Source organism: Bidens hawaiensis, unplaced genomic scaffold (genome assembly GCF_021521415.1).
Source record: "Bidens hawaiensis isolate Kalapana, Puna unplaced genomic scaffold, B.hawaiensis_p1.1 tig00048137_1, whole genome shotgun sequence".
NCBI lineage: Eukaryota > Viridiplantae > Streptophyta > Magnoliopsida > Asterales > Asteraceae > Bidens > Bidens hawaiensis.
Window position 1 is genome coordinate 44,104 of NW_027498610.1, and position 13,746 is coordinate 57,849.

General features: G+C 32.9%; 2 protein-coding genes across 2 annotated transcripts; one reads left to right on the top strand and one right to left on the bottom strand.

Moving 5' to 3' along the window:
- Nucleotides 1-4,180: 4,180 nt before the first annotated feature.
- On the top strand, nucleotides 4,181-7,964 carry LOC143597344 (cyclin-SDS-like). Its single transcript, XM_077075866.1, has 5 exons — nucleotides 4,181-4,936; nucleotides 6,171-6,371; nucleotides 6,453-6,619; nucleotides 6,739-6,867; nucleotides 7,577-7,964. The coding sequence occupies exons 1-5, from the start codon at nucleotides 4,181-4,183 to the stop codon at nucleotides 7,761-7,763; spliced, it is 1,440 nt and encodes a 479-aa protein (XP_076931981.1). The 3' UTR covers nucleotides 7,764-7,964.
- Nucleotides 7,965-8,035: 71 nt separating this feature from the next.
- LOC143597343 (binding partner of ACD11 1-like) lies at nucleotides 8,036-10,526 on the bottom strand. The gene is made up of 5 exons (XM_077075865.1): nucleotides 10,356-10,526; nucleotides 10,121-10,224; nucleotides 9,785-9,860; nucleotides 9,185-9,268; nucleotides 8,036-9,101 (listed from the first exon to the last, which is right to left on the bottom strand). Exons 1-5 carry the CDS (start codon nucleotides 10,431-10,433, stop codon nucleotides 8,379-8,381), a joined length of 1,065 nt encoding a protein of 354 aa, XP_076931980.1. The 5' UTR covers nucleotides 10,434-10,526; the 3' UTR covers nucleotides 8,036-8,378.
- Between the last annotated feature and the right edge of the window lie 3,220 nt (nucleotides 10,527-13,746).

Consider the following 13,746-nt stretch of genomic DNA (forward strand, 5'->3'; position numbering starts at 1 on the left):
ACAGGTGCTCAGTGCCACCAACACGAGTAGAGTTGTTAGGACACACGTAGTGGTAACTAAGCATAAGAGGGCGTTTTCTGACACGTCAAATGTGGTGTCGCGGATCAGAATGCCTAGTTTTGTAAAATGTAGCGTAGTAGTGAAATGACTAGTAACTCTCCTTCGATCAATACAACTATAATTTTTTTTTAATTTTTTAATATAAATTAAAAGACAATTGTGATTGGCCCGCACGACCTTGCCCCACCACCGTTGTCTATATGAAACGAGAGGGGGGCATGAAAAAGAAACGGAAAAAGAGGGGAAGCGGTGTTCACCGTTGTCTAAGTAAGCCACTACGTGTGGTCTTATAAATGACTCATGCTTTGTGATAGTAACTTTTTCGTTAAAAAAAGTATACAGTTAGCATAAATTGCATAATACGATATGCATTTATATATACTGGATTATATCGTATGCGATTTTATAAGCGTTATGTGTAACAGTAAAAGCAATAGATCTATATGTTTGTTCTACAATTGTTAATTTAAAATTAATTAGATTAAATATTAACTTATCTCTATAAGTGAAAATGAAAATAAAATTTGATTTGGTAAATGAGCTAGCTTATATTCAGGTTTAATTAAAAGATAGAAAAGATATATTAAATTTTGTAGGAGACCTGTAGGTTAAAAATATACATTTCATAAGAAGAGTAAACGCTTCATAATGACTTACATTTTTTAAACCACTAATATGAAACTCGCGCGATGCTGCGGCGACAAGAATTTACAATTTAATAATTGTTTATGTTAGTTTATCAATCCTCTCATGATATAATGTATAGTATTTATCCGTACGTATTCAAGTTATTTTACAAAAATGAGATAGCATTGAGAAAGATACAAAGGATTTGTGTATATAAATAAACCCTTAAAAATAATAAACATTAGAGAAAGAAAGAAAAAGAATAAAGAATATAATAAAAAAACTCATCACTCAAAATTTAAATAAAAGCAAAAAAAGTAAACAAGAAAAAACCAAAAATATTCCTCCTGTCTTCTTCATTCTAAAAAAATGTTGAAAAAAATATCATTGTGTTTTTTTATTTATTTTTGTCATTGATTGTGTCTCTTTTATTGATAGTGTCCTTTTTTTTAAAATATTGTTTTATGTTAATCAACATTGTGTTATATTTTTCTCGGCATTATGTTATATTAGGTTTTTTATAGTGTTTTATTTATATTTTAAGTTATTATTTTTTTAATATTTTCCTTGAAATTCTTTAGAGGTTTCTTTCGAAGTCACAAATACTTCTCACACTGTTTGTTTTTGTCTTCCTTTATAGATTAACAGTTTTCCTATACTAATAGTAGTTTTCTTAATCTTTAATGTTTTACAAAAGTTTATTACGTTACTTGTTGAATTGGTTCGGTTGATACATGTATGTTGGGTTGCCAATGAGCCGAGCCGAGCCAAGCTCGACTCGAATACATGTCGAGCTCCGCTCGAGCTCGAAACAACCAACATGATTAAAACAGCAAAAAGAAAAACATAAAGCAATATAAAATATTTATTATATTATTTTTATATAATTTTAATTATGTTATTTAATATCAATCAGTAATAACAAATTTAGTATAGTATTTTGTATAAAATTGTTCCATAGTTTTAATTATCTATTTGTTATCAGTGAAACCATAACATTTTTTTATCAGTGTCATTGAAAGTTTGAAAATTTGTTCTTGTCACTACATTGAATTACGATATTCCATATATTATTAACATAAGAATGATTTTGTAAACTTTAACAAAACAACATATAGTATTTATTTAGTTATTACTTTCACTCATAATAAAAACGAAAAAGACAACGTAGGCCCCAACAAGCCTTATTATTATACGTTAATAATAATAGTCTATAAATTCGATGGATTTCTTAATCGTTTAATGTTTTACAAAAGTTTTATTGATAGTGTCTTTTTTTAATGCCAAGTTTTAGCCTAGCCAAAATTCGGCCACATGTTCAAGCGATTTTTTTTTCAAGCATTGGGCGAGCCGCGGGGTTTTTGGACACCCATAAATGTATATTTCACCAAAAGAATTACAACTCATATCCAAAATAATATTAATTGGAGTTTATTTATTTCTTTTTATTTTGTAATTTGAGTTGTATAATTGGGAAGACAGGTTTTGTAAATTCTAATTTGATAAAGTCAAACAGGAGGCATCTTTATGAGATTAAACATTTTATAGGTTCATAATGCATATCTAAGTTTGTATTTTAATGCTTCATTAACTTGTAAATTATAATTTACACACTGGTGTTGAAATTTTTTTATATCTAAACATCGAAAAAAATATGCACGTCGTAATATAGGTTTGGTTCTTTTATAAACATAATATATTTAAAAATATTGAGGGAAAAAATAAATATATAAATTTGTCAAATTATTGGCTAAAGATGATGGGTAAAATATGCAACAATTTCTATATATTATAAAAGTCATATAAAGTTTAAGGGTAGTTATTGTAACTATAGTTAGAAAATGTAAATTTATTTATAGGTTTATAGTTGCATATCTAACTTGTACATTAATGCTTGATTAACTTGTACATTATAATCTACATATTGGTTTGGGAGATTTTTTATATTTAAACGTCGACAAAAATTAGCACATCGTAATGGTATGTTCAGTTTCTTTTAAAACATAATATAGTTAAAGATATAGACGGGAACAAAAACATAAATAAATTTGTCAAGTTTTTGGATAAAGATGAGGGTTAGATGTGTAACTATTCTTAGATATTACAAATGTTCAAGGGTAACTATTGTAACTATAGAAGGGTAATTGTTGTAATTATTAAATTAAATGAAAATCTACGGTTAGCGGATGTTGAGTAAAGACATAATTACCCTCAAATTTTGAAAAATATATGCATTTATAATTATACATATTGTATAATTGATTGAACCTCTTAAAATTTACGAGGTCATTCACTTACTCTTTATATATAGTAGAGATTTTACTTTGAGTTATTTTCTATTAAAGTAGCATGTGAGAAGTTTTCAAGTAAGCTAACATACTATATGAAATTATTTGATTTATGTAATACGTGATATGGTTATATATTTGGCTATATAACATCATGTTAATCATTTATTGCTGTTTGGTAATTACTAATTAACAATAGTTTTTAATTTTTTTTAGTCTGTTTTATATGCACATTCAAATGTGAGATTTTCATTCCCAAAGTCCAAAAAAGAAACTAAAAAATAAACCTTTATATTATATACAAACCAACTTCAACCATACACAAAACATTTATCACTACGAGAAGAGAAATAAAAGAGGATGATTTCGAGAAGGAAGACGACGACTTGAGCTTGTGTTATGGTATCAGCGACAAACCGGAAGACCATGATGCATGACAAAGATGGTACTATAGTTGTGTTAGAGAGTCTACGTTTTTTCATGTAAAAATAAAGTAAGGATATATATAAAACTTTAACTAGCTTAAGATTGTTTACAAGTCAGTCACACACAATCCCAATTGAACAAGATATATAGTAAATTTCCCAAAGAATTTTCATACAAAGAGATGTATATCTGTACGTTTAAATTGATATAGTATTAAACAAAAATATAATTAAATGATTACTCACATAAAATTCTAGTATAAACTAAAATGATAATTTTAAAAATTGTTACAAACATGTTATGAAGTGTCACCCTACACATTTGCCGTATGAAGGTGAAAACTGAAAACGGTTACGCCGAGTAGGTCCCACCACTACCCCTAACGTCCTTAACCGCTTTCACAGTTTCACTTCCTACTCATACACAAACTCATCATCTTCATCACTTCAATTCAATCAGACGCTCAGTAATACTATTCACTGTTCATAATGAAGAAGAAGTTCAGATCAAAGCTACCTCGCCGTAAACGCTCAAACTGCTCTCCAATTCTCAAACTCATTAATAATAATAATAATAATAATAATAATAATAATAATAATAATAATAATAATACTAACTCCTCTTCAAACCTAACTCTAGAACCTTCACTCGTTTCCTCCAGTAGACTCTCAACAAACAACAAATCATCTAACAAAAGAAGTTTTAATTCCAGTTTCATTACCGATGGAAACGACGTCGTTAGCGAGTTCCGAAGGATTACGAGATCGTACACCAAGCGAATGGAAGCTATTAAGTCAGCAGCAGCCGGACCGACGTCGTTGAAGAATATTATTAATAATATAAGTGAATTCGAGTGTTCGGAAGGTACGAATCGATCCGACGTCGTTTCGGTTACGTCTCGACGTCGATTCGCATCAATTAACGAAGCGGTTGAACTCGAAGCTAAAGCGAAGGATTCGAGCTCGAAGAATATTATTCGTAAAGGATTTGAGGTAAATGTAAGTGAAATCGAGAATTCGGAAGCTACGACGCGATCTGACGTCGTTTCGGTTACTTCTCGACGTAAATTCGCAGCGATTAACGAGTGTTCTAAACCTAAAAACTACGCAGAATCATTTGCTTCTGGTATAAAATCAGGTGAAATTATTAATTCAGTAACGAATGAGCTAGTAAATGATGATGAAGCGGAGAATTGTGGTGAATCGAAGCTGATTGCGGATGAATTTGACCTAACGTGTTCGGAACATTTATCCGGTAGATATGAAGAGTGTGAGTGCGAGTACTCGTCGGTTGAGTGTACAGATGTTAATATGGAGAGTTCTGAGGTTGATGTTGAGGTTGAAGTTTCATCGGAGTTTGATACGTCGTCGTGGTATGATTCTGGAAGTCAGTTTTCTGAACGGTCGTTTGGTGATGTGAATCCGTCGCCGACGTTTCAGTTGTTCGTGAACTACCTTCAACTGTTTTGTAAATCGGAGTTTGATGTAAAAGTTTCTGCACAATATGATGATAATCAGCCTTCTAACAGAGTTGTTGTAAGTGATTACGCCTCGGATTTAATTACATTGCCTAATTTTTGTATATGTTTGCTGCTCTTACTTGTTTAATATAGTGCTGCTTTAAGATGTTTGAGTTTTGATCTGCTTTGCTAGTTGTTTACTGGATTGCTTACTATAATAAGTTAATAATGATAGAACCGTATTACTTACTATAATAATGGTAGATATAATATAATGATGAACTTTATTATTGCATTATGGAAACTGGAAAGAGTAGTTTGCTGCTGCTAACTTGCTATATGCAGATTCATATCTGTTCAGAAGTAGTACTTTAATTATGTGTGAAACTTAATTTCATTTGTAATACTGTTGATTAACTTTTCTCATATATGTTTACATATTAGTAGTAGACATACAGTGTTCCTTTGAGTTGTTTGATGTGCTTTGTAGTCGTTTACTGGACTGCGTACAATAATAATGGTAGATAATTAGATATAATTTTGTTTACTTCACCATTGCTAGTTTCTCCTTTAATTATTGCAATAAGTTTGGAAAGAGTAGTTTGTTACTATATGCAGATTCATGTTCTGTTCAGGAACTGTACTCGTTAGTGATAAACTAATTTATTTGTAGAACTATTAATTAACTTTTGTCGCATATGATAACATATTAAGTATAGACATGTAGTGCTCCTTTGAGATGTTTGATGTCGCTTACTGGATCGCTTACTATAATAATAAATTGGTAGATAGTTAGAGAGTGCTTTTTATCAAATTGGAATGAGTTATGCCAATGTTTGAAACCTGAATTTATAATTTGAGGTCGATACGATCATACAGACATAATTATTGTAAGTGATTATGCCTTGGATTCAATTACACTGCCTATTTTTTGTATATCCATATTGCTAGTTTCTCCCATAATTATTGCATTAAGTTGGATATAGTAGTTCATTGCTATGTATCATATACCGTTTAGAAGTAGTACTCTTTTATGATAAACCTATTTATATATGTAATGCTGTTAATTAACTTTTTTTTATATATGTAAACATGTTAAGTAGACATATGGTGCTCTGTTGAGGTGTTTAATTTGTAAAATACTAATTAGCATTTCTTATACTTGTTAACATATCAAGTATAGACATATAGTGTTCCTTTGAGATGTTTGATGTGCTGTGCAGTTGTTTAGTGGATTTCCTACTACAATAATGGTAGATAATTAGATAGAATGCTGCTTACTACAACAGAATGGTTGTTGTTGTAATTAGATAGAATGTTGTTTACTTCACTGTGTTCAGAAATTGTTGAGACCTGAAGAAGAAGAACACGAAGAAAGCTACCAGATGCTGAAGAAAAGGGAGAGGAGGCAAGTGTATCTGCACAACTATGCTGAGGAATACAGAGTGATGAAGGAATATGGCGATCTGATTGTCCAGCAAAGGTCGAAAATGGTGCATTGGATAATGAAGGTCTGTTAGAATTGCTTTATAATGCAAATTATTTATCATAAAAATCTGTCTTCTCATGTAACTCATACTTTGTAAAAGCAGCAATCAGCTAGCAAGGAGTTACAGAAGGAAACCTTGTTCTTAGGTGTCAGCTTATTGGACCGGTTTCTGAGCAAAGGGTACTTCAGAAACAAAAGGGAGCTTGAAATTGCTGGCATTGCTTGTCTCACACTTGCAACAAGGATTGAAGAAAACCAGCCCTACAACAGGTCTGATCCATATTTCTTATTTTGCAAGCTTTTGGTTCACAGTTAACATGCGTGATAGCATTAATTTGCCATATTAATATTTCCTGATTGGAAAATTGTTGTGTATTAATCATATGCAGCATTAGGCAGAAGTTTTTTAATGTAGGAGGCAATGAATACAGAAGATCTGAAGTGGTCGCCATGGAATGGCTGGTCCAGGAAGTCCTCAATTTCCAGTGCTATTTACCAACCATCTACAACTTTTTATGGTAAACTATATTCTCAATCTTTCACAACTGTATCTGCACATGCCATTTTTAAATTAAGTTCAGGTGCATAACCATTTTGACTAAATATTAAGCCTGCCAAAACGATTGGCTAACAGGCTGAAACAGCTCTGCATCAAAATATGTCATTTAAAAAGTATCAACATGTTCTAGTCAAAACAGGTTCTTATCAAAACTTTTTTGGGTTGAATAGGTCGTTTTAGAAAAAAAGGTATCAAGTTATAACACTGACCTACTTTGACCGATTATATAATTCGAGTAGACAAAAGTTCCTAATTTTATAGTTTGAGTAAAACCAAATTGACTAATTATATAATCAATAACACTACTTTTGGGCCAATTAGACATTGGCACTCTCGTAAGTAGCGCAGAACTTGTCACAATATGAACCATTGGTGTGAAACTTGATACACGTGACTTGTTTTGGCTAGATGTAATTATTTGTAACGTTCGATTTGATAGTAAGCCAATGGATATTTAGATAATATGTTCACATTGTTTGTAATTGTCAAATTGGTAATTTCTTTTTAAAAAGTCAACGGCTATTTGGACAACATTTTCACACAAAATGGATTTTCCCTGTTTTTTCATCATTAGAGCATAGAATTCTTCATTTCTAATGCAAAATATCAATTAACAGAGATAATCAACTACTTGTTCTTATTCATTTCCATGTTAAATATATGAAAAGGTTCTATCTAAAAGCTGCACGAGCCGATCAACATGTTGCTAATACTTCAAAGTATCTTGCACTTCAAGCACTACTGGGCCATGAACAGCTGTGCTACTGGCCTTCAACTGTTGCAGCCAGTTTAGTGTGCTTAGCATGTCTAGCCGAAAACAAAAAATCATCTGTCCAGCATATCACACGGGTATAAAACTCAAACTTATGTTTATATATATAGTTATAAATATAACTTAAATCGCTTCATATGCAGCCAAAGTGTTCTCAATCTATTTATTAATCCAACTTTCTAGATCTTCTGTTTTCAGATTTGGAACGGGTCAAATGATAAGGATCTATCTGACTGCATAAAGGTAATTAACTATAAACGATTCAGACTCACGGTCCGGCTTGACTGGTTTTGACAAAAAAAAATACTAAACCGATATTAAACTTTAAACTAAAGTCATATTTGAATTAAAAACATCATATTAATTTCAAATATGTGAAATATTACAACAGCAAAGCTAAAAAAAGGTACACCTTGTTTACCGGACCGGTTCGAGTATATAGCTTACCTACACTGCATACAACTTCCTAATTTTGAACTCCTATGTTGACAGTCTATGGAGTGTTTGGCTCAATCCATATGCTGACACGGAACAGAATGAAATATGGGCGGTCTGTAAAGGTTAATACATTTTGTAACTAGCAAAACGACAATGGTTATCGAATAAGCAGAACAAGGCTCTAAAACATACTTATTTTTTTTCTATATTCTCGGTTTTAGTTTGACTCGGTTGTTTATAATAGCTAATAAAATGAACCTTCACTGATTTGGTGGAAGGTGGTTATTATCATTAGATGGTTTGGCAGGTGCCACAGAAGAGTCTTTATTCAAACCCTCCTCGGGTTTTTGAACCTTCTCTTTAGTCTTTGAACCTTGTTCCTCCTCAACATTGTGAACCTTCTCTGTAGTAATTGACGCCTCACCTTTTTGAACCTTCTCTTCAGTCGTTGATACCTCTTTTTCCGCCTCATCTTTTTGAGCCTTTTCTTCAGTCTTTGACCCATCATTCTCTGTAGTTTTGGACCTCTCTTTTTCCACCTCAGCTTTGGTAACCTTCTCTTTAGTCTTGGACCCCACACCTTCAGCCGCCTTTGCAACCGCAGCAAACGCACCCGCGACCCACACAGCTCCACTCGACACAAACTTATTACTCATGAGAGCCGAACCGGCAGTGTTGACCTTCTGCTCCGCCACAGCAATGACAGATTTGGATTTTTCCGACACTTGATACTTCTCATTAACTTCTTTCATTCGTTCATTCATGGCAGCGGTCCCCATACTAAGCTTCTGCGTCAAACCCATCCGGCGGTCAATGGATGCAACCTTAGCCGATGCATTAACCGTTAACCGGTGTTTTTCATCAAACGACTTAGCCTTTTGTACTGCATCTTTTCCCAAAACAAAACCCTTCGCGAGCATTGTGCTTACTACTTCCTCAGCCTTTTGTGCAACTTCGCGTGTCCTCTCTGAATTTGAACCTCTCTGGTTCAGAGTTCAAAGGGGTCAATGAATTATTATAAACTTGAAAAATAGTATTAGTGAAAAGGTTAGGGGGGGGGGGTTACCGGTGATAGAGGAGGAGCCCCTGCGGGCATCTGATAATTCTCAACATGGCTAACTGAAACCGGTAGATTCCCAATTATGGCTCCCTGTAAATTAGTTTTCAAAAAAGTATGTCAGTCTTTTAATAATATCTGTAAAAGAACCGTTACTTAGGTGTATATAGGGGTGACAATACCCGACATGAAACGAAAATGACAAGGTTTAAAATGAGGAAAACGTTTACTAAACGGGGCGTGTTCACATTACATGTTAAACTCTTTTAGTTAAACAGGTCGATCCGTCAATCCGTTTAAAATTAGGAAAAAAATACAAAAAAATGTATATTCATAAGGTTAACCTGTCAACTTGTTTATGATCCATTTAAGTTGCCAACCCCATTTAACACATTTTCAACTTTATTACAACTCGTTTATAACCCGCCAACTTGTTTGAGTTGTTTAGATAAATACTCAGCCTTCATGGTTTTAAGCGTGTTTGCGTTAGGGTTTATGTCTTTGACATGAAAAAAATATCACTATGGTACTCTTTCAGGTTATACGAACAGCAACTGAAAAAGAATTAACAGAAAAACATTAATAAAACTCGTTAAAAAGTTAACTTACTGTCAAAAGAACTGCTGTATTTGCTCCCTGTGCTTCCTTAAAGGTGACAAACGCGTGTTTCGTGGCTTCACTATCACTGCAGAGTTAAATTAACCATCTAAACTCATAAGGCTACGTAGACAGTTAAAAAGTGACGGACCCAAGATTTTTTACTGACATTACTTTTCGAAAATGTTCGATGAATTGGTACCACTCAACCATCGAATACGTAAATAATACATAAAAAACGTGTATCTCTCACAATTATAACATTAAAAAAAAAAGTTACCGTGCTTACTATGTGGGTCCGCCCCCAGCAGTTACATATCACAAAGAGACTACAAATGTTATTCAAACCTTTTCATTTCAATATAATGGATATTTCCTGAAAAGGAGAAGAATTCCCATATATCCTTCTCGGTGACAGTCATCACGATGTTACTTACTTCCACCGTTTTAATCTGTTAATTTGATATCACCAAATCATCATAACTTACAAATAGGAAATAAAAACAGTAACTTATCCAAATTAAAAATATGTTTTGATTCAAATTATTCATAATGAAAGCAAGAGAGCGAGTTAAGTTCTCACTTCAACATTGATTGGTGACTTGGGTGTAGTAGGAGAAGGAACATTTGTTTCGGTTCTTGCTTCGGTAGCAGCAGCCATGGGAACCTGCAATTTTCAAATGTTCAGTCGCGTGTATCAAAATCATTAATTAAAACGGATCACACTGGCAATAGCTACTCAAGTTGCTTTTGTAACATCCGACCCCTCATACCAACTGATACTGTTTGCTTTATTTTTGGTTACCGGGGAAACTTTTCAGGAGGTCAACCATCACAACCAATGAGTCCAAAAGGCGTCAATGATATTTAAGTGGGCCATTTCACTAGATGTAAATTTAAACCAACTACCAGTTTTTGGTTAAGTGGTATTAACTATTAAGCTAACTTGAAATCAGCTCATATAACTTTTGAGCTGAGCCGCTCTAGCTCGCATAGTTTCAAGTGGAGCTAACCTGGCTTGTTTTATTTTCGAGTTCAAATCCTAGCTCGACTTGTGAATAACCCAAACCACAAATTACCTAGCCTTTTGTTTGAGTTTCCAAATTCAAATATGATATGTTGATTCTTAGCTTATTCAAACCCTCTAAATTCCAAACATATACATTGATATAAATTCTTAATTATAGCTTATTCAAACCCTCTAAATTCCTAAAATCAATACACAACCCCATATTATTTGCCCAAATTATGGTAAAATGGGATTTCATAAATACCCATAAAATTAAATCCTTGCATGCAATTTGGACAAAAATGATCCCAAGACATAGGGCTTAAATCAAAACCAATAATTTTAAATAATAATATATACATTAAAAAAAACAAGGGATGGGTATGAAATTAACGTACCGATATTTGAAGATTTAAACGATCGGCAAAATGGTATTAATAATTTAATATTATTATTATTATTAGCAAATGTCGATCGTTGTGAAAAGAAAGAAAGAAAGACGGTGGCCGTTGGAGGCATGATAATTGATTAACAATGAAAAGTGGCTTTCGCGGGAACTTCGGATGACTCTTCAATATCATCCTCTCTCATTTTTGTGATGAAAATCTATGCAATCATATATGTATTTTTTTTTTAAAAAAAATAAGATATTAGTTATAGAAATTTTCAAATCCAATATTTGGTGACATTAAATTTTAATTTAATTAAATGTTATATCCTGTTTAAGGTTATTTGAGTTTGGTAAGACTAGTACCCGTGAATTCGAGTCAAATGCATGAGAAAACTTTATTCACAAATAAAACAATCTGATAGCTTGAAAAAAAGTAGGGAGCAACCAGAGAGCTTTTAAAGCTTTCGTTTATATATATTATAGATTTGTACTTTTTTTAACAAAATGATGTCATGTAGCTTTAAAATGATTAAAAAAAGGGAATATTCCTAAAATAAGCGTTTATGAAAACGTTTTTCAGGTTTTAAGTGTCATTTGCAAAAATTCTCAAAATAGATATTATGAAATAGTCGTGATGAGTTGTTTATGATTACACACGAGTAGTTTGTAGATACAGTTAAAACTTGTCACGTGCCCTTAAACTAACCGTAACGAGCATGTTCACTAATCATTTGCTCGTCACGACTAAATAAGTTTCATGCCTCGTAATCAACGTCCACGAGTAATTCATAAGTTATTTAGTCGCGACGACTAGTTTACATTGTTTACATTTCCCACACGAGTAGTTTATTAGTAGTTAACTCGCCGCGACTAATTTAACCTTACAATCTACTCGTCGCGACTAAAGAACTTATGAATTACTCGTGGGCGTTGATTAAAAGGCATAAAACTTATTTAGTTCTGACGAGCAAATGGTTAGTAAATCATTTCGTTACGGTTAGTTTAAAGACACGTGTCAAGTTTTAATTGGTTATACAAACTACTCGTCACGACTAGCTTATAATACCTATTTTGAGAATTTCTTGTAACACCTAAAACCTAAAAAACGTTGTCATAAACGCTTATTTTGAGAATTTTCTCTTAAAAAAAGGGTCATATGGAGAGTAGGAGAACTGAAATTTGAGTTCGAGTATGTTTGGCAAAACTAGCTTGTAGCTGTTAGCTGTAAGCTAGATACTGAAGGCTGGTAGCTGTTAGCTGTAGCTTTTTAAATATTTAGGTGTTTGACAGAGTAGCAGAAGCTTTTAATAAAACTAGCTGAAACATGTTCTGACTTGACTCATTTCGACTCAAAAGCGTACCGACACGAATCGAACTAATTTAACCCTTTTTGTATCAACTCGTTCTAACCCTAATTTGGTCTTACATATGACTCAAGTTCACCTGACTCGACTCCTAATTTGGTCTTACACATGACTCGACCGATCCTAACCGATAATCATGTAGTGTGTTAATTTTTTAAAGTTAAAGAAATATAACAATATCATACTCAAATTAAAGAGAATAAAATGCCCGTTTTTATGATGTAATTTGTTTAAAAAATTATTAACGAGTGAAAAAGTTATGGTTCCTAAAAACGTCGTGGGGTAGTTAGTTTTGAATAAGGGTTGAATGTGTAACTATTATATATATTAACAAAAGTTGATATAAGTTCAAGTACCAAACTTGTAAATTCAAATGTAAAAGCTTGTAGCTAGCTTTTTCTCAAACGCCACCTTCATGTGGTTTGTTGCGGGGTTGGGCACGTTCTTTCTTAAAAATTTAAACCGCTTGAGTCTCTTTGGTTTTCAGGCGGGATGAAATGCGTCCCTCCGTCTATTTTTCCATTTATAGGTCTTACGAACGAATCAAACAACTAGTTCTTTAGTCAGTTTTAACCACAAGCTAGCGGAAATTGTCACACCCCGAAAACCTTAATCTAGGCAAAGGAAGGCTTTGACTAAGTCGTTCGGGTTATGAAAAATGTCGATAGCCAATCATAATTAAGCAAAATATTATAATAACAAAGTTTGACTTTTATTTAAAAAAGTTAACTTTATTTTCAAAATAGAGCTTACACGTGTCATAGACACGGTTTTATTACATGCCTAGATTTACACATATTCAAACACAGCACCAACTATTTTCCCATTTCGTCTTGAAGCCATCACTTACCTGAAAAACATATTAAAAACGTTTGTCAACACGAATGTTGATAAGTTCTCTTTATATAACAAAATAGCTTTTATACACACACACACACACACACACACACACACATTTAATCCCAGGATATAAGGGTTCTCAACCATTACACCCCAACAATCAATTCATCATGAAAACATAACATTTTATCTTTTAAACAAATCGTACTGTTGTAGACGATCAATGAATACAACAAGCGTATGGCTATCAAAATTGAACTCGAAACATACCAAACTCAAAATATTTTCACTTTTAACCCAACGCGATTGGAAGTGGGGGGCGTCACCCCGATAGATCTACCAATATTTTTGTGCCCTTACTATTTCGGTT